Source organism: Muscardinus avellanarius, assembly GCF_963383645.1.
Source record: "Muscardinus avellanarius genome assembly, chromosome: 9".
Taxonomy (NCBI): Eukaryota; Metazoa; Chordata; class Mammalia; order Rodentia; family Gliridae; genus Muscardinus; species Muscardinus avellanarius.
The window spans coordinates 32,401,525-32,426,018 of NC_137795.1; the positions used below are offsets into that span (position 1 = coordinate 32,401,525).

Here is a 24,494-nt window from a genome sequence, read left to right on the forward strand (position 1 = left end):
GTCAGTAATGATGCCTCAGACCTAAAGAACACTATCAACCAAATGGACCTATTAGATACAAAATAGAATATTCCACCCAACTGTAGCAAGTTCACATTTTCTCAGCTGCTTATAGAACCTTCTCCAAAATAGATCACAACTTTGGTCACAAAGTGAGCACTAGGAAATTCAAAAAATGTGACATACTTCCCTGTGTCTTTTCAGACCATAGTGGAATAAAACTAGAAATCAAGAATAAGAAGACTCAGAGAACTACATAAACATGTGGAGACTGAACACCATACTGGTGAATGAAGAATGGGTCATGGAAGAAATAAGGGATGAAATCGAGAAATTTCTAGAACAAATGAAAATAGAGGTACAACATATCAAAACCCCTGAGACACATTAAAAGGAAAATTCATAGCACTGAGTGCTCACATAAGAAGAACAGAAAATCATCAAGTAAATAGTTTAATGACACTCCTCAAAGCCCACAGTGACAAGGGAATTATGGCTTTACATTTAATCCTTATATTGTTTCAATAGTATTCCTTTTTAAAAATATTATTTTATTGGTGCACTGTAATTACACATCATCTGTAATTACACATACCATCTGACTCTCACTCCTCCCTCCTCATACATGTTAATGAGATCGGTAGTGATAACATCATGTATGGACATAAAATTATTTGAACTGTTTCCTTCCTCAATCTTCTTTTTTATCCCATCCATGCCTTCTTCTGTTATGGTTAGATATAAAATGTCCACTTGAAGAGCTCATATGTTGGTGGTATTTGGAGCTGATGTAATCGAATCATGAGGGTTGTATTCCCAGAAATGGATAAATCCATTGTTTTTGTTTGTTTGTTTGTTTGTTTGTTTGTTTGTTTATTGGTGAATTTTGGGCACATATTTTAATGGAGTACAAGATGGTAGAGGCATACATGCACATATCACTCTTTTAGCCCCTTCCTAATTCCAACCCCATTTCCTCTTCTTTCCCTTTTTCTCTTGTTCAGCTTAGTGATTGACTTTGATATGTTTGTGAATGTACATGATATGCATTAGGGAATTTTCCTCTGAGTGGTACCTGGTAGACACTTGGGGTGTGGCTGGAAGTGGCTCCCTGGGGGTGGGTCCTTGGGGCCTTGGGGAGTATAAAAACAGTTCCTCCTCCTCCTGCTCTCTCTCTCCCTTCTGGCCTTCAGATCTTCTTGATGTAAAAAGCACAGGCCATAGCTCTCCCTCAGCCTTCCACTACTTCTGATGATTTATCTTCTTATTTATCTGAAGTCCCTTACATTTCCTAGTTTTTCTCAAGTTTTCACTTATTAGAGAAAACATATGATGTATTCTGATACTGGTTTATATGATGAACTTAAAATAATATTTTCTAGTTGTATTTATTTTCCTGCAAGTGACATAATTTTGCTCTTATTTATGAATCAATAAATGCCCAGTGTGTGTATATACCACATTTGTTTATCCATTGATCTGGTGATGGACACCTATGTTAGTTCCATAATTTGACTATTGTGAGTTGTGTTGTAATAAACATGTGTATGCATGCATCACTAGAATTCTAACTTTAATTCTTTGGAAAGATATCAAGGAGTGCTATAGATGAGTCATATGGTGGTTCCATTTCTAGTCTTTTGAAGAACCTCAGTACTGATATTTATCGTGGTAGTGGTTATACTAATTTATAATCCCACTAAGAGTGTATAAGGGTTTCTACTTCCCAATATCCTCACCAGAATTTATTATTGTTTGTATTCTTGATGATTGCCATTCTAACTGGAGTTACAAGGAATCTCAGTGTAGTTTTGATGTACATATACCTGACTGCTAATAACAAAAGACCCAGAAGAACTAGAGCAATTCTGAGCAATAAGAACCATGCTGGAGGCCTCACAAGATCTGATTTAAGTTATAGAACAGAGCTATAATAACAAATTCAGCATGATATTGGCATACAGACAGATACATAGAACAAAAGAACAGAATAGAAGATACAGAGACAAATTCTCAGGCTTACAGTCAGTTGATTTTTGACAAAGGTGCCAAAAACATATGCTGAAGAAAACACATTTTCAATAGATGATGTTGAGAAAACTGGATATCCATATGTAGAAGAATAAAATTATACCCCTACCTCTCACTTTGCACAAAAATCAACTCAATATGAATCAAAGACCTAGAAATTAGACCAGAAATTTTGCAATTACTAAAAGAAAATATAGGACCAACTCTCCAACATATAGGTGTGGGTAGAATCTTCCTCAATAAGACCCCCAAGCTCAAGAAAGAAAAATAAAAATCAGTAAATGGGATGCCATCAAACTAAAAAGCTGCATAAAGCAAAGGAAACAATCAAGAGCATGCAGAGAGAAACAGGAGAAAATCCTTGCCAGCTGAAGACCAATATCTGGATTATATGAAGAACTTAAAATACTGAACACTACAAAATAACTCAATCAAGTGGGCAATTGAACTGAATAGACACCTCTTGAAAAAAGAGACACAAATGACCAACAAATACATGAAAAAATGTTCAAAACTCTTTCTACTAAAGGGAAATATTAAACAAGTGATCCTTGTCAGAAACAATTTTCAGAAACACAGTTTGTTAACTAAAATATTATAAGAGACATGAATATGTGGTCCAAAGCCATAAAAGGAATGGTGGTGATGGGGAAATAGCAATGACAAAAAACAACATTCAAATCCCAATTCATGTAACATAGAATATAGTAGGAGCATCCACATGTTAGAGTTCCTCTTTAGGAAAAAAATGCTATATGCTGCCAAACACTGGGATACTTTCTGAAAATACAGCATAGAAGCATACAAAGAGCATTTAAGAGCATAATCTGATGGTAGCTGAAAAAGAAGATGCTTTGAATAATCAACACCTAATGATATTCCCCCAGTTTTCACTTCACTCTAATCGTGTGTGTGTGTGTGTGTGTGTGTGTGTGTGTGTGTGTGTGTGTTATTGGGAATGGAACCCAGGGGCTTTCTACCTCTGGGATACACTCCCAGACCCATTTCTCAGCCTCCTAAATACTGGGATTACGAGCATTCACCACTATGCTTGGGTACTTCAATCCTTTTTCTTTTTTTTTTTTTTTTTTTTTTTTTGGTGGGTCTGGGGATGGAATGGAACCCAGGGGCATTTGACCTCTGAACTACACCACTTGCCCTATTTTTTATTCTTTATTTTGAAACCAAGTCTCACTGAGTTGCAGAGCACCTCACTAAGTAGCTGAGACTGGCCGCGAACCACGATCCTCCCGTCTCAGCCTCCTGAATGCTGGAATTACAAGCGTGCACCACCACGCCCGGCGCAACTCCAATCTTAAAGAACAGAAGCAGGCAACATTTAAGGCTGCTTCATGAAGTGTCATCTGTAGGTGACTTTCAGAGTTGTTTTTCACCACACTTGTTTGCAGTTATCTGATATTCTATTATAAGAAGCCAAGTCATTGATTCCTCAATTACAGATTGATTATAAAAGATACAATGGCCAAATAGACCTATCATATTAGCTGAAATACATTCACTTTTGAATGAATAAAGCACAGGGAAATGTGATCAGGTTCTTTATATGTTTTGATAATAGAACAAATTTGAGATTTAGTATAGTCATTGGCAATTCAAAGTAGGTATGGAGTCATTGATGAGAACAAGCAAAAAAGTGAACTTCACTAAAATGTTCTTAAGACATTTAAGTCTGGCTCAGTCTCAGTTCATCTCTTTGAATAAATAATATGCATGGATAGATGGCATGTGAGCTGCATACTCGTGTGTGTGTGTGTGTGTATTGAGGATGAAGCATATATATGCCTTATGAGCAAGGGATATAGATCACATAGTCTTAAATGATTATGTTTGTTCTTTGGCATTTATTTGTTGATCTGATTAGCATTCAACTTTTTAAAGACTTGTTTCTGGAGGAATGACTAATCAGGAAATTTTTGTATCTTCCCAAGGATAACTCATAGCTAAGTATGCATTTTTTATGCAAATGTTGGTCCCCAAACAGTGCTCCCTCTCCCTGTCACATAGACATTCATGGCGGTAGGGAGTAACTTTATTGGAGAGAAGATAGTAATTCAAGACTCTGAGATATATTGGGTTTTATTCTTCCATCTCTTACTTATTTATCAAATATACTGTGTATTCTCCAAGGAAAATAGTTTCTATCTCAATAACTGTAAAATGTTTATTAAAGGAAAATATTTATGTTTATGAAAGGAATACATTTTTATGAGACACAATCTTCTCACAATGACTTTTGCATATTCTAAAAAAAGAAAAATTCTTATTCACACAATAAAAGCAATTTGCATTTAGGAATTCATGACATGATACCAAAAAAGCAGAGAATATATACATGTAATAAAAAGGGGGAAAAAAAAAACTAGTTGTAAAACAAATTTGAACTAAAGAACTTGCTTTTCCTTTTTCTTTTTCTAATTAACAACTCTGTAAACCCAAGGGGTGCTGCCTGAACCCCAAGTACTTAGAAAGATAAACTGATAACTTCCAATTAAAGTTTGATACTGGGCTTAGGTCAGAAAACAAGGTTAACTACTTATTTCTTTCAGATTGGAACTTAACTTTGCTCCTTAGTAGAAAGAATAGCATAGATTTTAAATAAGTAATTCAGATACTCTATTTCAAACTTCAGCACAAAACAATCCCATTACTTTTGTTTTCACAGCAAATAGCATAATGTATAAGGAAATGAGGGGACCAGAGAGAAAGAAAAAATAGCATTAAATATGAATTACCTTTCTTTTTTATTTTTATTTTTTGTAATACTGGAAATAGAATGCAGGGAAATTCTATCTCTGAGCTATACCCCAAGCCTTATTTTTATTCTTTATTTTCAAACAGGGTCTCACTGAATTGCAAAGAGCTTCACTAACTAGCTGAGGCTGTGGACAAATCACGGTCCTCCTATCTCAGCCTCTCAAATGCTGGGATTACAAGTGTTGTGCCACCATGCCTGGCTTACCTTTCATTTTATTTATTTATTTATTTATTTATTTATTCACTCATTCATTCATTCATTTGTTTATTTATTGTGGGTCTGGGGATGAAATCAGGGGCATTTGACCTCTGAGCTATATCCCCTGTCCTATTTTTTTATTCTTTATTTTGAAACCGGGTCTCACTGAGTTGCAGAGGTCCTCACTAAGTAGCTGAGGCTTGTCCGTGAACCTCAATCGTCTGGTCTCAGCCTCTGGAATGCTGGGATTACAAGTGTGCGCCACCACGCCTGGCTCCCTTACTCTTCATTTTAAACCATCTCTATATTTGGGCTAGGAATTTTGTCATAGCACCCACCTTAAAAAAAAAAATAGGCAGCGAATTTAAAAAGCTAGACAAAAAAGCTTTGCTGTTTTACTTTCTCTCTCTTTTTCTTTTGGAGATATCAAAATTATTTTAAAAGAGTGATTTAGTGCATTCAGAAAATAGAATGTTAGCATGTCTGATGTGGTAAATATCCTTCAGACAACTTTCTGAAATCATCAAATGTTCTACTTGGAGCATGGATGAATTTAGCTAGCATTGAAAAATATTTACGAGTAGAATTTGCTTCTCTTCTGCCCTTCCTTCCTTCCTTCCTTCCTTCCTTCCTTCCTTCCTTCCTTCCTTTCTTCCTTTTTTTTGCAGTATGGGGGATGGAACCCAGGGGCATTCTACCTCCAAGCTACACCCCTAGCACTATTTCTTATTCTTTGTTTGGAAACAGTGTCTCACTGAGTTGCGAAGGGCCTCACTAAGTAGTAGGTGAGGCTGTCCTCGAACCGAGATCTTCCTGTCTCAGCTTCTCAAATGCTGAGATTACAAGCGTGCACCACCATGCCCGATTCGTGCCAACTTTTTACTTGAGGTTTCTAGCCCGTTTTTAACTTGCTTTTGAGACTCCCCTCCATGGGAGAGGGAGAGCCCAGTTTTAGTTGCCTGTTCAGATGAAGTAAAGAAAATGCATCTGCCAAGGGGTTAAGAGCAAAGGAAGCCAGTGGTGAGCTAGTTGGGGAATAACTACAGAGCCACCTGGAAATCCCAGCATCTACCCAGGTGGTGGATGGCCACTCTAGAAAACAGAGCTGGCTGCAGAGGTTCTAGGAGATGAGCACACAGGTGCACAGATGCGAGGGTCTGTTAGTGTCTCCAACAGGCTCTGGTTGTGCAAGACTTCCACATGGCCTCTCTAGAGTGCATTCTAAATTCTCTTTCATTATACATATGATGAAATAGTTTTGCATTTAATGGCTAAATCTAGTAAATGCCTCAAGTAAGTTCATCTAACTATACAACTAAAATAAGCACTTTGGTTTTAATCCCAGTTATTTATTTATTTATTTTTGGTGGTGGTACTGGGGTTCCTGGAAACCCTTCTACCTCCAGGCTACACTCCCAGACCTATTTTATACTTTTTATTTGGAAACAGGGTCTCGTAAGCCAGCGTGGCTGGCTTCGAACCTGAGCGATCCTCCTGTCTTTGCCTCCCAAGCGCGGGGATTACAAGCGTGCGCCACCACGCCCGGCTAATCCCAGTTTTTTGGGGTGACAAATTAGTTTACTTACTTATAAAATATATGATCTGTTTTGGACAGTTTCTTCTATATTCTTTTGGGATTCTATCTTCTCTCCTCTTTATTTATCTTTTCCTTATTTAAAGGTCAATATTCAAAACAGGCAATTATTACATCATTTAAAATGTATTTCTGATTGGTTTTTTTTAGGAAGCAGACACCTGACAAGAAAGCATATGGTCTCTTGAGCTTCTAGAGAAGACATCCAAGGGAGAAATATATATATATGGGTTGCAGTTGCAGTGGTGGGAAGGAGGAGGGAAATATCATATTCAAACTTATTCTAGGATAGAAAGAAATGAAGAGCTTTCCCTCAAGTGGATAAAATCAAATGTATGCAAATTGGTTAAAAAATAAACTGAAGGTTTTCTTTAGCTATACTTGCTATAATTTGATCTTAAATGTGCCACATAGGCCTATGTGTTAAAAGCTTAGTCTCCAGTGGTGCTAGTGGTAGATGGGTAAAAACTTTAAGAGCTAAGATAGAAGACAGAAGGTCTTTAGGCCAATGTTAATATACCCTTGAAGGCAATTGTAGGACTTTGCTTCTTTCTTCTCTCTTTTCTCCCTGGCTATGAGATGAATAGCTTTTCTCTGCCACATACTCCCTACCAAGATATGCCAACTCACCACAGGCCCCAAAGCAACAGACTAATCAACCATGGAATGAAAACTCCAAAACTGTGACTAACACTAACCCTTTTTTATTTATAAGTTAATTAATACAGGGATATTATTACAGTAATGGAAAATAAAGCTTTTCTGAATACAAGTTGATTACCTCAGGTATTTTGTTACAGTAATGGAAAGCATAATACTGAAGGTAAAAGTAGTAGAACCCATGCTTCTTATATTTATAACCAAAGAACCATGCTATTACTACTTTTTCTTCTACCTTTCCAGATAACATTTGAGATTTGAACTTAATTTGGCTCCAAATTAGTCCCTTCAAGCTAGTTTTGTGATATAAACATGTTAAAACTTTTTTCCATGGCAAGGAGAAAGACTTAAATATTGCCATACCTTCCCTCCTGAGAGAGATTCTTGAATTCAGTAGCAAGCAACACCTTTTATAGATTCCTATCTTTGATTTCCATATGTTATGTATGTTTGGATTTTTCTTCATTTGGGGTACAACTATATTTTTATTTACTTAAACTACTCTGTTCAACAATCTTGACCCAAATAAGGCTTAACTACAATGGAAAGAGTGACTATATCTGAGTTGAGTTCCTTGAGCAACAACAAAAAATGATCATAAAGATATGTGATTTGAGCAAACACCTTTTTATTCAATTTTACCAAAATTTGCATTATTCTGTTTTTTTTTTCCTTTGCCTTTGTGGAGTTGCCTGTTTCAATATGTTTTCAATAGACAACAAAGCACCAAGAACCCTGGGTAAATAAAACATGTTAAAAATAGCTACTACCTAACAATGTTACTGGAATAATTAGAGTGCCGAAAACTCTCTCATATGAGCAGCCAAGCAAAAACAAAGGTTGGCATGATGCAGTTCCCTTGGTTCTTTTCAAATTAATACAGCATACTTGTTCCAAACTCATCTCTTCTACTTAGAACTGTGTGTTGTTTTTGTTTTGTTTGCTTTTCAACTCTCCCTAAATTATACAATAGTGGGTCTTATTCTTTGTGTATTTTTACAATTTTTCCCTTCTTTATATAGATACCCATAGTGCCAGCATGCAATTGTATACATAAGCTATACAGATACCTTATTTTCAAAGTAGGAGCAAAGAAACTATTCTTAACCACATAATCAGTGATTCAAATGCAATCTAACATACTGCTCCCTTCTTCATTTGGCACCCGGTTGATAAGGAACACAGCCATGGAGTTTGTCTTTACAACACAACAGAGACCCATGGCGACTCAAGGTTTACTCATAGAGAGCACAGAACTCTGATCCAGAAGGCTACACTCTTGTATTCTGAGTTGGAAGAGCATACCATTATTAAGAAATAGCTATTTCTACCCCTTGTACTCCACATACAATTAAATAAAAAACAATAATTTTCATTCTCCTTGTAAAAAGCCCAGTAGCTTTTCTAGTATGTATAAATGTGTATGTGTGTTTGTGTGTGTGTGTGTGTGTGTGTGTGTGTTTGTGTGCACATGTATGTATGTGTTACTAAGGTTGGAATCTAGAGGCCTTTTACTTTCACGCTACATCCTTAGTCCTATTTTATTTTATTTTATTTTATTCCATCATTTGGAAAGAGAATCTCACTAAGTTGCAGAAGGTCTCATTAAAGTTGCTGAGGCTGGCTTCAAACCTGCGATCCTCCTGTCTCAGCTCCCAAGTATTGGTATTACAGGTGTGTGTCACCACACCTAGTCTTCTAGCGTCTCTTACACAGAAGCCCTATCATGTCTGCCTTTACATGAAAATTGGAACATTTGAAAGATACATAGGTTCTGACACCTCCCACAAATTCCCCTTAAAAAAATTTTCGCTTTCCTTTTCATAAATGACAGAGTCTACAGAGACCCAAATCTTAAAGAGCAATGTACACAAGCTGGGTCATTTTTTCAAACATCTCACCAAAGTTTATCGGACTCACGCAAAAATGGTTGTCTACCAAGCTCCTAAAAGACATTACGATAATGTGGCATTTCATAAGGTCCTGAAAGAGAGACTCACACTTCGCTGTCACTTTGTAGCCCCCCAGAGGAGAGGTGTGGCCTTCTACTGCATCAAATCCAGCGGAAACCAGGACCATGTCTGGATCAAACTCTTTGGCCACAGGCATCACGACAGTCCTGTAAAGAGGCAACCAGTCACATACGGGAACGGCGAATAGCTTCAAAAATTGTTCAGTGGAAATGACTTGGCACAACCTCAAGAACTTCCCAACAATAAAGAAAAAGGGGGAAAGAAAACACTGTTTGAATGGATCAAAAACATCATTTCCTTAATACTGAATCATTGTTATTTTAGCATCCCAATTCACTTTCTTTCTTTCATCTTTTTCCTCCAAATTGAAAAAAAAAATGCTCCGCAGGTACATTCTAAAGCCTGTCATATTACACACACATCTGTAGCTGTTTTATCCCACTGCCTATTAAAAAAAAATATCCCTGCTTCTTCCAAGAGAGTGACTAATGTTTTACAGAGGAAAGTCAAAGCTTTAGCAAAATCCTCGCTTGTTCTAGTTAGTGAGAACTTGGTGTAAATTTGAACTATAAATTTCTTTTTGGGAAAAAGTTTGCTTTCCTGAGTTTTTTTTATTTTTTGAATATTTTTAAATATTTGTCGTGGTAGGGGGTGACTCTTACAAAGGAAAAACACGAAATTCCCTTAATAGAAACCAGACTAAAATGTTAAGTGAGTCCAAGGTCAGACACACCAGGAATGTGGCGGCCTCTTCCTTGACAGCAGCCCCTGCTGGCCCACTCAGACTCCTCAGCACTTACCTCTTCAACCTCCTCAGAGCAACCCTTCCCCCACCGGTGCGAGCTGTGAGAGAGAACGCCTAATGGATGCCACAGGATTGTACAAAATTCAAAAAGAAAAACTCACATAAGGCTTCGAGACCAGCGTTCCATCCGCAAAATCAGGTTTTAAAAACCAAAAAGAGGGGGAACTGCACATCACCGCAAATTTTAAAAGGAGTATGATTTCTACCTTGTGTTTGTGAGAAAGAACTAAAACATATTAAAATCGTCGCCACTGAGCAGTAGAACAATTAGTTCTTTCAATTTTTTGCTTGTAAATGTCTCAGATTGTCTATGATAATCATTTTAATTTTATTTGAAATCTTTAAATAATTGCATGTCATAAATGAAAAGTTTTGAACATGGAAAATAAAATATTAAACTGAAATTAATCTATGAATATAATTATTTTTCTAATAAATCCACCATTATAATATACATGCCATCCTGTAAGTTTATAAATGTGTCCTTCTGATAGCTGGAAAATCACATAAATCTGAATTGCTCAGTGGTGAAGCTAAGTAAAAACTTGATATTATTTAGTATGTACAATTTTATGTTTCTTTGGTAAAATTAAAAGTTTCTAATACACCTACGTTATCTGAAGAGAGATTCTTTCTCTCGCCAATAACGTCAACTCTTACACTGTAGTTTTCACACAATGTGTTACAATCAATTTACTATTTTTCATATGTGTGAAACAGACATGTGTTATTGAGCTATTCAAATAAGTTATATCAAAGAACCAAGAGTGTTTTATCAAGATACCCTCTTTAGTTTGATTAATCTTAGGCGCTGTCGTAGAGAACAATCATTTGTTGAAAGCACATAGTGCATTTGTTGGGTCATTCTTGAATTCGCAAATATATGGGTTTTTACAATTTCAAAAGGTTTTCAAAATGTTCCATCATACAGAACTAATCCTATATATTTGAACCCACTACAAAAATATGAAAATGATGGAAATAAAAAAAATTATCTGAAAGCCGGGCGTGGTGGCGCACACTTGTAATCCCCGCGCTTGGGAGGTGGAGACAGGAGGATCGCGCAGGTTCGAAGCCAGCTGTGCTGGTGTAAGAGACCCTGTTTCAAAAATATAAAATAGGTCTGGGAGTATAGCCCGGAGGTAGAAGGGCTTCCAGAAACCCCAGTACCACCAAAAAAAAAAAAATTAACTGATACAGTCCTTCTACTTAAAATATACATACTGGGAACTATGTCGGAGTGGTACTTGTTTGTTGAACAAATTCGCTGTTTGTTATTTGAACAGAGTTGTGTGATAAAATACTACAAAATATACTGTGGACTTTGTATGAAACTAAAACTATATGGAAAAAACTGCTGATAGATGGTAATATTTGTGAAGGTTATTACGCATATGTTGAGAATTTATTATATTGCAAACCCTGTTTGGGCTTAAAGATGTGTTCAACTTTTAACTGAATCTTATGCTCACTTTCCTATTACTGAAATTAAACTCTTCCTTGTCCCCCTCTCTTGTAAACTCATGAAACCAAGATGCCATAGATCTCTTTACTTTTGCAATTATTGTATAAATGTCCATGGAAGTCTTTGAACTATTTATGCCAATCTAGATTGACATTTATTCAAATGATCTATGGAATATATCTGTCTTGGTTGGAATGTCTTTTTTTTTTCTTGGTGGTACTGGGGTTTCTGGAAGCGCTTCCAACTCTGGGCTACAATCCCAGACCTATTTTATACTTTTTTATTTTTGGAAACAGGGTCTCTTAAGCCAGCACAGCTGGCTTTGAACCTGCGGGATCCTCCTGTCTCTGCCTCCCAAGCCAGGGATTACAAGTGTGCGCCACCACGCCCGACTGGAATGTCTTTTTGAAAACTCACAGTGAAATTTCATTGTAATAGTATTAAGAGGTGGGGCCTCTAAGAGACAATTAGGCCATGAATGAACCCATGCCTTCATCATGGGAATGGGCTTCTGCCCAAAGGGTTCGTTCTGCCCAGTTTTCTCTGTGTCTTGCACATACCCATTAGCTCTTCCCTCCTGTCAGACCCAGCCCAGAGACCCAGCCAGAGGCAGATGCTGGTGAATCAGTCCTGGACTTCCTAGCCTCCAGAAACACTGGCCAAATAACTTTCTGTTCTATATCAATTGCCTTCTTTCAGATCTCTGCTATAGCAACATAAAGTGGATTAAGTGTCTGATAGATTAAAAAATGAATATGAGTACTGAGTGGGAGAAATGAAAATTTTACTGAAACAAATCATCAAAGGATTGACTATTCTGGTTTGATGGCAAGCAAGGCATACCTGTTTGCTACTTGTCTTTCCCAATATCCCACAGGAAAAAAAATGCAGGAGTATACTTATGAATTCATGGCTTTTCATATATATATATATATATATATATCAGATAAATAGACACAGAAATAAATTTAAATGTATGTGTATGTATGAGATAGTATGTATATATTTTCTAATAACAGTGACCCCCTGGTAATAAGGAAAACAGTTATTTATTATTTTGTAATATTGCCCAATATTATTTTCTAACATTAATTTCTTTTTTTAATTTTTTATTGGTGCACTGTATTCATACATCATAGTGGGATACAAAAAAGCTTTTGTAGACATACATGCACACATCGCCCAGTCAGCCCCCACCCGATCCCCACCCCATTCCCTCCCCATCCCTCCTTCCCATGTTTGGCTTAGTGGTTGACATCTAGTATTATAGCAATTTATCCAAAATTAAAAATGATTATCTCACATAACAGTTTCATTTGTCTGATACCAAGCTTTTCATAACTTAAAGATAACATTTCAATATTTCTTTTTGCTTTCTTTCTTACCAGAAAATATTTTTTCTTTTTTTTAGGTGAAACTATCATATATTTATTTATTTATTTTTCAGAAAAAATCTATCCTAATATGGAATATGGACTCTAGATACCCACAACGATCTCGAAAAAGAACAAAGCTAGAAGATATATGTTTTCTCATTTCAAACCATATAAAGCTACAATAATTGAAACAGTGTAGTACTGTTCTAAAGGCAGATATATAAACCATTGGAGTTAAATAAAAGCCTAGAGCTAAATTCTTCCATATATTTTCAAGTTATTTTTGACAAGGTTTCCACAAACATTTGGTGGAGGAAATAATAATCTTTTAACTAAATATTATTGAAAAATAATAATTACATGAAAAAGAATAAAATTGGACCCTTACCTAATCCCATATACAAATATTAACTCAAAATAGATAAAAGACCTAAATATAAATCTTAAGACAATAAACTTTTAGGAGAAAATCTGGGTCATAAAACCTCACAACATTGAAATTGGCAGTGATTTCTTGGATATGATTTCAATGGCACAGGCAACAGAAGAGTATACAAACTCCCTAAAAAATAAAAAATATTGTATATCCAAAGACAATGTAAACAGAGTTAAAAGTTACTGATAGAATGGGATAAAATATTTCCAAATGCTATATCTGAAGGTATATTAATATTCCAACTAGAAATCCTAAAAATTAATAACAATAAAAGCAAACAATACAATTTAGAGATAGGTAAAAGACTAACATAAATAATGAATCTCCACAGATAACCAATCTTAGTTGTCTGCTGGATGGAAAATCTTGTTTCTCTGGTTCTGATGTGTGTTACCTATTTCTTCTTTGTAGTTAATCTCTTTGAGTATTTTCTCTAGCTCTGGTTTTGAAGACATAAATTCCTTCAGTTTCTGTTTGTCATGGAAGCTTCTTATTTCTCCATCTAATTTGATAGAAAGTTTTGCTGGGTAGGAAATTTTTGGCTGGAAGTTGTTTTCTTTCAGAGTTTGGAATATGTTACTATAAGCCCTTCTGGCTTTCATGACTTGGTTTGGGAAGTCTGGAGTGATTCTAATGGGTTTGCCTCTGAATGTCACTTGGCCCTTTGTTTTTGTTGCCTTTAAGATTCTCTGCTTGGCTTCCACAGTGGTCATTTTGACAATTATGTGGCATGGGGATCCTCTTCTCCGATCCTGTCCAAAGGGAGTTCTATAAGTTTCCTGGACCTGTGTATCAACCTCTTGCTCTATGTTTGGAAAATTTTCTGCTATTACTTCCTTGAAGAGATTGTTGATCCCTTTGGTTTCACCTTCTTTTCCCTCCTCTATTCCAATTATTCTTAGGTTAGCTCTCTTAAAATGGACCCATATTTCTTCAATGTCAGATTCCTGCTGTCAGATATTTCTTTTTAGATTAGAAACTATGTGTTCATTTTTGGATTGATCATCTTCTAAGAGCGAGATTCTATTCTCCATGTGGTCTAATCGGTTGTTTGTACTTTGAATTGAGGCCTTTACTTCATTAATTGCATCCTTTATCTCTTTTTGGCTCTCTCTGAATTCTTTTCGAAACACCTCTATTATTTCTATAGTTATTTTCCTGATTTGATCTTCTAGAAATCTCTGATTTTCTGTTTTATCGGGTTCTGATGTTGTGGGGTTGTGGGCATTCATTGCTCCATTGTTATTCCTCTTTCCCATGATTTAGGAAGTTTGTGGCTTCTCTGGGTTCTTACCTTGGGTCATTATGACTTCACTTAAGGTGCTTTGGATCTCGAGTCTGTGGTATCTCAGACCCCACTACTCCTTTACTGGGTTGTAGCACAGAGCCTCCGACCCAGGGAGTAGATAGAGGCTGCTTTAGACTATGGGGTGGTTCCAGGTTAGGCGTTCTCCTATGGTGTGATATCTCTGCCACTGCCACTCCCCCACTGGGTCAAGTCCCTGGGAGTGCAGTACTGGGATTTCTCCTCTGGGGCCTGCAATTTGACTCACTATTGTTGAGTATGCAGATGGAGCTGTAGTGGACTTGGTGAATTCGCTGCTGCTGCCGCTGGTGGCAATATGGCGCTACTGTCACGCCCTCGGCCGTGAGGCTGGCGTATTTCTTCTCTGGTTTTGAGCTCAGCTCTGAGTCCCTCGGATCGCTGTCTGCTGCTTCTCTCTGGAGCCTGGTGGGCTGTTGAGTGCGTTGGTCTGTAGCTGTAGCCATCCGGTGAACTCGCCGCTGCTGCTGGCAATAAAGGGCTGCTGCCATGTCCTTGGGCATGAGGCCAGCGTATCTCCTCTGTGGCTCTGAGCTCCATTCTGAGTCCCCCTCCTCTCTGGAGCCTGGTGATTTTTTTGTTTCTCTGGTGATGGTGTTTTCTGGCTATGAAAGGTGCTGATTTTGTGGTAATGGAGATTGGTTGTTAGCGGTGCTCTTAAGCCCCGCTTTTCTCGGTCACCATCTTCCTGGAAGTCTAACATTAATTTCTAATAAAAGAATTTAGGGAATCCTAAAGAAGTGGTCAATCCCAGGAATGTATCACAGAAAACACAAGGTGACAGGGAAACACCTTATAGTGAAATAAAACAATTATATGCTCTAAAGATGAGGCTGTGTCAATAGGGCATGAAAGAGCCCCAATGGCCAAAGCTGGAACAATATTAAAATCAAAATAAATAATGATAGAACTTTATCATAATCCATAGGATCAAATAAGTTAGTAAGTCCATAGTACACTAAATAAATAACTGAATGAACAGAAGAGGAAATAGTTCTTCTTACAGGAAAATATCAGCCAATAAATATAGAAGAATTAGGAGAAACAGAAAAAATCACTATTTGAACAAGACAGAAGTAATTGATAAGGCGAGATACATGGATGAACACTAAAATTATTGGGCAAAAATTTGAGGATAAACATGTCTTTTGTATAAAACTAAAGTACCTTTCCAAAGTAATTACAAAGGAAAAAATAGAATCATTACATCAAAGAAAATTTCACCAGGCATGGTGGCCCACGCTTGTAATCCCCACGCTTGGGAGGCAAAGACAGGAGGATCCCGCAGGTTCGAAGCCAGCAGTGCTGGCTTAGGAGACCCTGTTTCCAAAAATAAAACAGGTCTGGGAGTGTAGCCTGGAGGTAGAAGGGCTTCCAGGAACCCCAGTACCACCAAAAAAGAAAGAAAGAAAGAAAGAAAGAAAGAAAGAAAGAAAGAAAGAAAGAAAGAAAGAAAGAAAGAAGGAAAGAAAGATTGCACTAAGGAAGAAGGTTATAGATACATGAGGTGAGATGCATCCATTCTGTGACAGTCTTTCTAAAAATAGATAATCTCCAATCTACTAATGAGAAAACATCAGAAAAACCTAAACTGAGAGTCATTTATCAGAAAAAAAAATCTGGTAATCTTCCAAAGGCATAGCTATGAAAGAAAAGGGAAAACAAAGGAATTGCCAAGATTGAGGAGACTAGGAAGCATGACACCTAAGTGAAATGTGAGCAGTTGAATTGGATTCTGAGACAAAAACCTGAAAGGACATTAGTGAGAAACCTGTAGTCCCACTTGAACTCTATAGGCAAGTTAACAACATTAAATAAATATTAATCTGTTAATTTTGATAAATTTCTATTCTCATATATTTTTAATATTAGGGGATACTGGGTGTCCAAAATACAGGAACTCTAATATTTTGACAATGTTTTTGTAATTCCAACATTATTTCAAAATGAAATGTTAAGCCAGGCATGGTGGTTCACACCTGTCATCCTGGTACTTGGGAGGCTGATATAGGAGCATCCTGGGTTGAAGGCCAGACTGGGCAATTTAGTTAGAGCTTCCGCAATTTAGTGAGACCCTATCTCAAAATAAAAAATTATAAAGGCTGGAGATGGAGGTGTAGTTCAGAGGTAGATGCACCTGGGTTCAACCCGATCAACACCCCCCAAATGTTTAACAACTATCCGATTTTTAAAAGTGTATAACAATAAAAGAGAATTGCAAAATTATCAACAAATATATTTTGAACAAATTTCCAGAAGAGAAAAATTGACTGGGAACAAAACTTAAAAAAGAAGCAAAATGAAAAGAAAGTTACTTCTCTGCACATGTTATCAGGGTACCACAGAAGAGACTCTTTATCCAAAGGATTCCCCACTGAAGTAAAGGAAAAGAGAGGCAGAATTGAAAACAAAAAATTAAAGTACATATATGTTGGTACTTCAAATATAGTCCTCTGTTTGTCATTTAAAGAGAATCAGAGAGCAGTAACCATCTTCTAGAATGTTAAACCCAAAGTGGGTTTTAGCAGAAGTAAAGGGGTGGTACCAGTTGACAAAGATCTTAATTGGCCATATCATCATCGCTGGGAAAACTGATACCAGTCATTGTGTGAGAGAGAAAAAGGAGAGAGAGAGAGAGAGAGAGAGAGAGAGAGAGAGAGAGAGAGAGCGAAGAGAGAGAGACAGAGAGACAGAGAGACAGAGACAGAGAGAGACAGAGAGAGACAGAGGCAGGCTGGATGGGAGCAAAAGATACAATGAAAAGCCCTATGGATCTCCTGACATAGAAGAAGACCTGGAAGTCTGGAAAACAAAATTGAAATAAACATATAAATGATGGGTAGAACAGAAATAGTTCAGAGAATAGAAATAATACTCTTAAAGAACAAAGAATATTTTAGTTTTCAAAGACATGCTGAATTATTAAAGAACAATGGAAATACTTAAAGATAAAAATAACAATTCCACACATTAAAAATAATCGAAATTCTGAAAAATAAAATAGAAGGAATTCCTTAAAAGAGAAAGCAAATGTGAACTGTAGGATAGGTAGAAAAACATGAGACAAAGTATCATTGCAGAAGTCCTGCATTTGAATAGAAGTCCCTGAGTTAAGAAAAAAGAGTAGAAATTATCGATGAACAATATTTTTAATAAACTTTAGGGACTAGAAAATACTCATCTATGTATATATTAAGTCTGACCAGTGTGAAGCTCTGTGCATTAAAAATATATATACTCTTTGACATATTTTCATGAATCTTCAGATCCTTATACAGTCTGGAAAAAGAAAAAAGAGTATTCTCAAAAGAAACAAAAAAGCTAGGCATAGTAGTGCACGCTTGTAATCCCAGCATTTGGGAGGCGAGATAGGAGTACCCAGGTTTGCAGACAGCCTTAGCTACTTAGTGAGGCCCTATTTCCAAATAAAGAATTAAAAAAAAATAGGGCTAGCATGTAGCTCGGAGAATGCCCCTGGGTTCCATCCCCAGTACCTCAAGAAAGAGAGAAAGAAAGAGAGAAAGAAAGAAAGAAAGAAAGAAAGAAAGAAAGAAAGAAAGAAAGAAGGAAAGAAAGAAAGAAAGGAGGGAGGGGGGAGGGAGGGAGAGAAGGAAATGATGTTGATAGCAAAGTCCTAATCAATAACAGTAAATATCTTTAAATTCAAAATTCTGAAAGTCATTTTTAAACTTTAATTGTACTTCTAGCCATCATACATACCTACTTAAGTATGTGACTTAAATATAAATACTTTAAGACATATAAGGACTCAGAAATTTAATTCCAACACACCCTTTCTGGAAAACTTACTTAGAATATACTTTTGGCCAGGTATGGTGGCTCATGCCTATAATCCCAGTATTTGAGAGGCTGAGACAGAAAGATTGCAGATTTGTGGAATCCTCAGCAACTTACTGAGGCCCTCTACAACTTAGTGGGACCTTGCTTCAAAAATACAAATAAAATAAAATAAAATAAAATAGGGCCGGGGGTGTAGTTCAGAGGTAGAATGCCTCTGGATTTGATCCCCAGTACCACAAGAGAAAGAGAAAAAAAAAGAAAAAAGAAAAAAAGTAAAGAATGTAAAGAAAGGAAGTAAAGAAAAAAGAAATGGGCATAGGACACAATAGTTACTAATAGTTACTATACCCTAGGAGTATGAATGAGATCCACTAATAATTTGAATAAACACTTCTTTCCTAGAAAACAAATGATTAAAGAAGAAATAGTTATGCTTATGCATTTTCATCTTCACTGGCCGCTGCTGATCCCAGCTTCTTGAAGAGCAATGTTCCTCCCTCCTCCCTGCACATCCGCATCCCAGCTGAGGCCCATGCTAGTTATAGCACATCATATAACAAAAAAAAAAAATACAGTGGCTAATAAAGGAGGATAGATACAAGTGATGTGGCCAGATACCAACTGCAGGAAAGATAAAATAATCCCATCTAGGTGTCTTTCCCAGAGACCTGGACCTAGTGAGTCAGATTTTGAATTTCATCCTCAGTCAATGGCAGCACCATGGGCTTCTCTGACGTGGATGGAGCGGAGCAAAGTGCCGTCAGTGTGGTCCTCACGCTGAACCACGCTAGTACTTCTCTGACTCACTCCAGCATGAGCTGAGTGAACAGTGTAAGATGCTACCCACTCATTTCACATGCTCAGCGGCAAGAAGGGAAGCACTATGGGATCGCTGCTTTGGCTTTAAGGAAGACCAAAGACTCAGCTCCACAGCCTGCAGCTCACACTGTAACACACTGTTGTATTGGCTCAGCAGTCACTTACTCAGCCTCTGCTTGGTGGGAAGCGTTGAGGTGGAGCTGGGAAGATCCCAAGGAAGCGTAGTTATACCCTGCTTCTAGAAGATTCTGGATTAGAAGGAAAGGCGGGAGGAAGCCTATCCCTAAGGTATAGTACCAACTCAGGTATGCACAACATAATAAGAGGCAGGGAGCAGGGTTGAAACAATATGAGGTATGGCCACCGAGGGGACTTGGAGGATGAGAATGGACATCAGTGCAGGAGGTTGCCAGGGAAAAGGTGGGGGAGACGGTTCGGTAGATGGAGACACAGGTGAAGGGATGGGAATCTGGAAGAGTGCAGAGGCGTGATGGATCGTTGGCGATACTGGAGTGTCTGGTGCACATGGGGGAGCATTGGCCAAGGGGAATCCCAAGTCTACTACTGCTCTGAAACAGAGCCAGAAATGCCTGCTATGGATGAAGTAAGGGAGAAAGGAAGGGGAAACTAGAAAAGGGACAATTGCACAAATGCATCAGAGTTCACCCCACTCACTGACATTCAAAACATCTTACCAACCACCACGATATGCCGGGCACTGTTGTAGACCATGGTTCACAGCAAAGTCTTGTGCTTTTATGTGATTTATGTCTAATAAAGGAGAAAGACAGTGTATAAACCAACAAGAGTGTGGTAAGAACTAAGGTGAAACCAAATTTTGTAGAAAGCCATGGGGATGGCATAAGTTTAGATATAGGTACATAGAGAAGGTCACTCTGAGAAGGTGACAGTGGACTGAGAACTGGACGGTATGAATCAAAGGGCGGTGACAAGGGACTATGGGAAGAGCAGCTGGTTGAGGGGACGAGCCATGCAAAGGCCCTGAAGTGGGCCAGGTGTCTGTGCATTCCGAGCAACAGGAGGATGGCGTTGTGGCTGACACAAAGCACAGGAGAGCAGAGATGGCTGCAAATGGAGTCAGAAATGAAACAAGAAAGCAGTTCATGAAAGCCGGGCATAGTGGCACACACTTGTAATCCCAGCATTCGGGAAGGATGGGAGGATCGCAGTTTGCAGACAGCCTCAGCTACTTATTGAGGCCCTCTGCAACTCAGTGAGAACCGGTTTCAAAATAAAATATAAAAAATAGGGCAGGAGGTGTAGCTCAGAGGTCGAATGACCCTGGGTTCCACCCCCAGACCCTAAATAAATAAATAAATAAATAGATAAATAAACAAATATAAGAAAGCAGTTCATGTAGGCAGTGGAGGGCACTGTGAGGACTTTGGGTTTTGTTTGAAACAAGAAGAGAAACCTGGAAGTTTTTATCTGATGTATGTCCCATCTGAGACAATACATTCCAAACCCCTACATAATTTATACTGGACTTTTATAATCATGCATGTGTGAATTAGAGATGGTAATTGAGGTCTGCATATTTAGTCTAATTGTGAGTTGCAGCTTAGAAACACCAGATTATGCACTTTCAGGTGGTATAAGGACTTCTGTTCTTTTTAGTTTTTTCTTACAGAAGAAAAGTACACATTACATTAGGCACATGTTTCCATAAATTTATGCATGTTTGTGCCTAAAAGACAAGGGAAAGGTGCTCCCAAGGAAAAACCTTTGGCGAAGGCAGCACCTCAATGACTCCAGGCAGTGCTGGGCCGCTGTGGCTTCAACAGATGCTTAACCCACTGCTGGGTGGTGGAGAAGCTGAGGGCAAGGGTGCTGCTGCCATGTGCACCCCTGGAGGGCCCAGGGCACCAAGCGCAAGCTGTTTACCACCAGCTTCACCAGCCCTGACCCCCCCCCCTTCTCTCTTTCACACACACACACACACACACACACACACACACACACACACACACACGTTGTTTCTCACCTTCCTTTTCCTTACTGCCTCCTTTATCCATCTTTGACAGTTCTCTTTCTCTTGTGTATGCTGTAGCTAATCTATCAAGAAATACTACTGTCTACACTTTCAAAATAATTCAGGGCTTAAGAGCTCCGCTAACAACAAATCTCCATTACCACAAAATCAGCGCCTTTCATAGCCAGAAAACACCATCACCAGTGACACAAAAAATCACCAGGCTCCAGAGAGAAAGCGGACTGAGAACAGAGCCACAGAGGAGATACACCGGCCTTGCGCCCGAGGACACGGCAGACGCGGCAGAAGCGCCATACTGCCGGCGGCAGCGGCAAATTCACCAGACGGCCACAGCAAGCCGAGGTGAGCCACTGCGGAACAGCTAGGCGAGATTTCTCCGCGCAGAGAGCATCTACAGCTCCCAGTGGCCGAGCTCAGCACACGCTGCAGGGATTCAGAGTAGAAATCAAAATCAAAAAGAAAAACGCCAGCCCCACAGCCGAGGGCGTAGCAGCGGCGCCATATTGCTACCGGTGGCAACAGCAGCGAATTCATCGAGGCCAGTACAGCTACATCTGCGTACTCAAGAACAGTGAGTCAAATTGCGGGCCACAGAGGAGAAATCCCTGGGACTTGACCCAGTGGGGAAGGGGCGGTGGCCGAGATATCACACCATAGGAGAACGTGCAACCTGGCACCCCCCACAGTCTAAAGCAGCCTCTATCGACTCTCTGGGTCGGAGACTCTGTGATAAAACCCAGTAAAGGAGTAGTGGGGTCTGAGATACTACTGACTCGAGATCCAGAACACCTTAAGGGAAGTCATAGTGACCCAAGGGAAGAACCCAGAGAAGGCACAAACATCCGAAATCATGGGAAAGAGGAATAATACTGGAGCAATTAATGCCCACAACCCCACAACATCAGAACCCGATAAAACAGAAAATCAGAGATTTCTAGAAGATCAAATCAGGAAAATAACTGTAGAAATAATAGAGGTGCTTCGAAAAGAACTCAGAGAGAGCCAAAAAGAGATAAAGGATGCAATTAATGAAGTAAAGGCATCAATTCAAAGCACAAACAACCGATTAGAACACATGGAGAACAGAAACTTGCTCTTAGAAGATAAGCAATCCAAAAATGAAATCATAGTTTCTAATCTAGAAAAAAATATCCGACAGCAGGAATCTGATATTGAAGAAATATGGGCCCATTTTAAGAGAGCTAACCTAAGAATTATTGGAATAGAGGAGGGAAAAGAAAGTGAAACCAAAGGGATCAACAATCTCTTCAAGGAAGTAATAGCAGAAAATTTTCCAAACATAGAGCAAGAGGTTGATACAAAGGTTCAGGAAACTTATAGAACTCCCTTTAGACAGGATCGGAGAAGAGGATCCCCACGCCACATAATTGTCAAAATGACCAATGTGGAAGCCAAGCAGAGAATCTTAAAGGCAACAAAAGCAAAGGGCCAAGTGACATTCAGAGGCAAACCAATTAGAATCACTCCAGACTTCCCAAACCAAGTTATGAGCTCCAGAAGGGCTTGGAGTAACATATTCCAAACTCTGAAAGAAAACAACTTCCAGCCAAAAATTTCCTACCCAGCAAAACTTTCTATCAAATTAGATGGAGAAATAAGAAGCTTCCATGACAAACAGAAACTGAAGGAATTTATGTCTTCAAAACCAGCACTAGAGAAAATACTCAAAGAGATTAACTACAAAGAAGAAATAGGTAACACACTCCAGAACTTGAGAAACAAGATTTTCCATCCAACAGACAACTAAGATTGGTTATCTGTGGAGATTCATTATTTATGTTAGTCTTTTACCTATCTCAAAAGGGTATTGTTTGCCTTCATTGTTGTTAATTTTTAGGATTTCTAGTTGGAATATTAATATACCTTCAGATATAGCATTTGGAAATATTTTATCCCATTCTATTAGTAACTGTTAACTCTGTTTACATTGTCTTTGGATATACAATTTTTTTTATTTTTTAGGGAGTTTGTATATTCCTCTGTTGCCTGTGCCATTGAAATCATAACCAAGAAATCACTGCCAATTTCAATGTTGTGAGGTTTAATGACCCAGATTTTCTCCTAAAAGTTTATAGTCTTAAGATTTATATTTAGGTCTATTATCTATTTTGAGTCAATATTTGTATATGGGATTAGGTAAGGGTCCAATTGTATTCTTTTCCATGTAATTATTATTTTTCAATAATATTTAGTTAAAAGATTTTTATTTCCACCACCAAATGTTCGTGGAAACCTTGTCAAAAATAACTTGACAATATAGGGAAGAATTTAGCTCTAGGCTTTTATTTAACTCCAATGGTTTATATATCTGCCCTTAGAATAGTACTACACTGTTTCAATTATTGTAGCTTTATATGGTTTGAAATCAGAAAATATATATCTTCTAGCTTTGTTCTTTTTCAAGATCGTTTTGGGTACCTAGAGTCCATATTCCATATTAGGATAGATTTTTTTCTGAAAAATAAATATATAAATATATGATAGTTTCACCTTAAAAAAATAGAAAAAAATATTCTCTGGTAAGAAAGAAAGCAAAAAGAAATATTGAAATGTTATCTTTAAGTCATCAAAAGCTTGGTATCAGACAAATGAAACTGTTATGTGAGATTATCATTTTTAATTTTGGATAATTTGCTATAATACTAGATGTCAACCACTAAGCCAAGCATGGGAAGGAGGGGTGGGGAGGGAATGGGGTGGGGATCGGGTGGGGGCTGACTGGGCGATGTGTGCATGTATGTCTACAAAAGTTTGTATCCCACTATGATGTATGAATACAGTGCACCAATAAAATAAATTAAAAAAAAATAATTCAGAGCCTTAACACATCCACACCCCTAGACCTCCACTGCGGTCACCTTGTCTTGTGCCAATGTTGTTGCTTCCTGATTGCAGCTGAGCCACATAAGAGGCCCCCCACTGCCATGTACCCCGCCCTCTGCCCTCAGCATGGCAGCCACCCAGGGCAATGGGTTTGATTGAATCCTCAAGATCTCTCTCAGGGTTAAAGCAAAGATGGTTTTAATGACCCCCAAGTCTCTTCACACTGAGTCTGTCCAGAATCTCTCTGACCCCATCTCTTGCCGCTCTTTGCCAGGACTCTTTTCACAAACATGTCCGTCACACTCTAGAGAAAGGGACTGTGTTTTTAGCAATTAAAAACACATTTGTGGTAACATGCACGTAACATTAAATACATCG

General features: G+C 38.1%; 1 protein-coding gene across 5 annotated transcripts in view; it reads right to left on the reverse strand.

The window, feature by feature from the left end:
• Window positions 1-24,494, reverse strand: part of HDAC9 (histone deacetylase 9) — a gene marked incomplete at its 3' end in the record, with an annotated part of 511,771 nt that overhangs the window by 103,592 nt on the left and 383,685 nt on the right. For all 5 annotated transcript variants that reach the window (XM_080701494.1, XM_080701502.1, XM_080701500.1 and 2 more), the window contains one exon: window positions 9,260-9,378. In XM_080701494.1, the coding sequence (XP_080557620.1) occupies window positions 9,260-9,378 (119 nt within the window). The remainder of the gene's footprint in view (window positions 1-9,259; window positions 9,379-24,494) is intronic.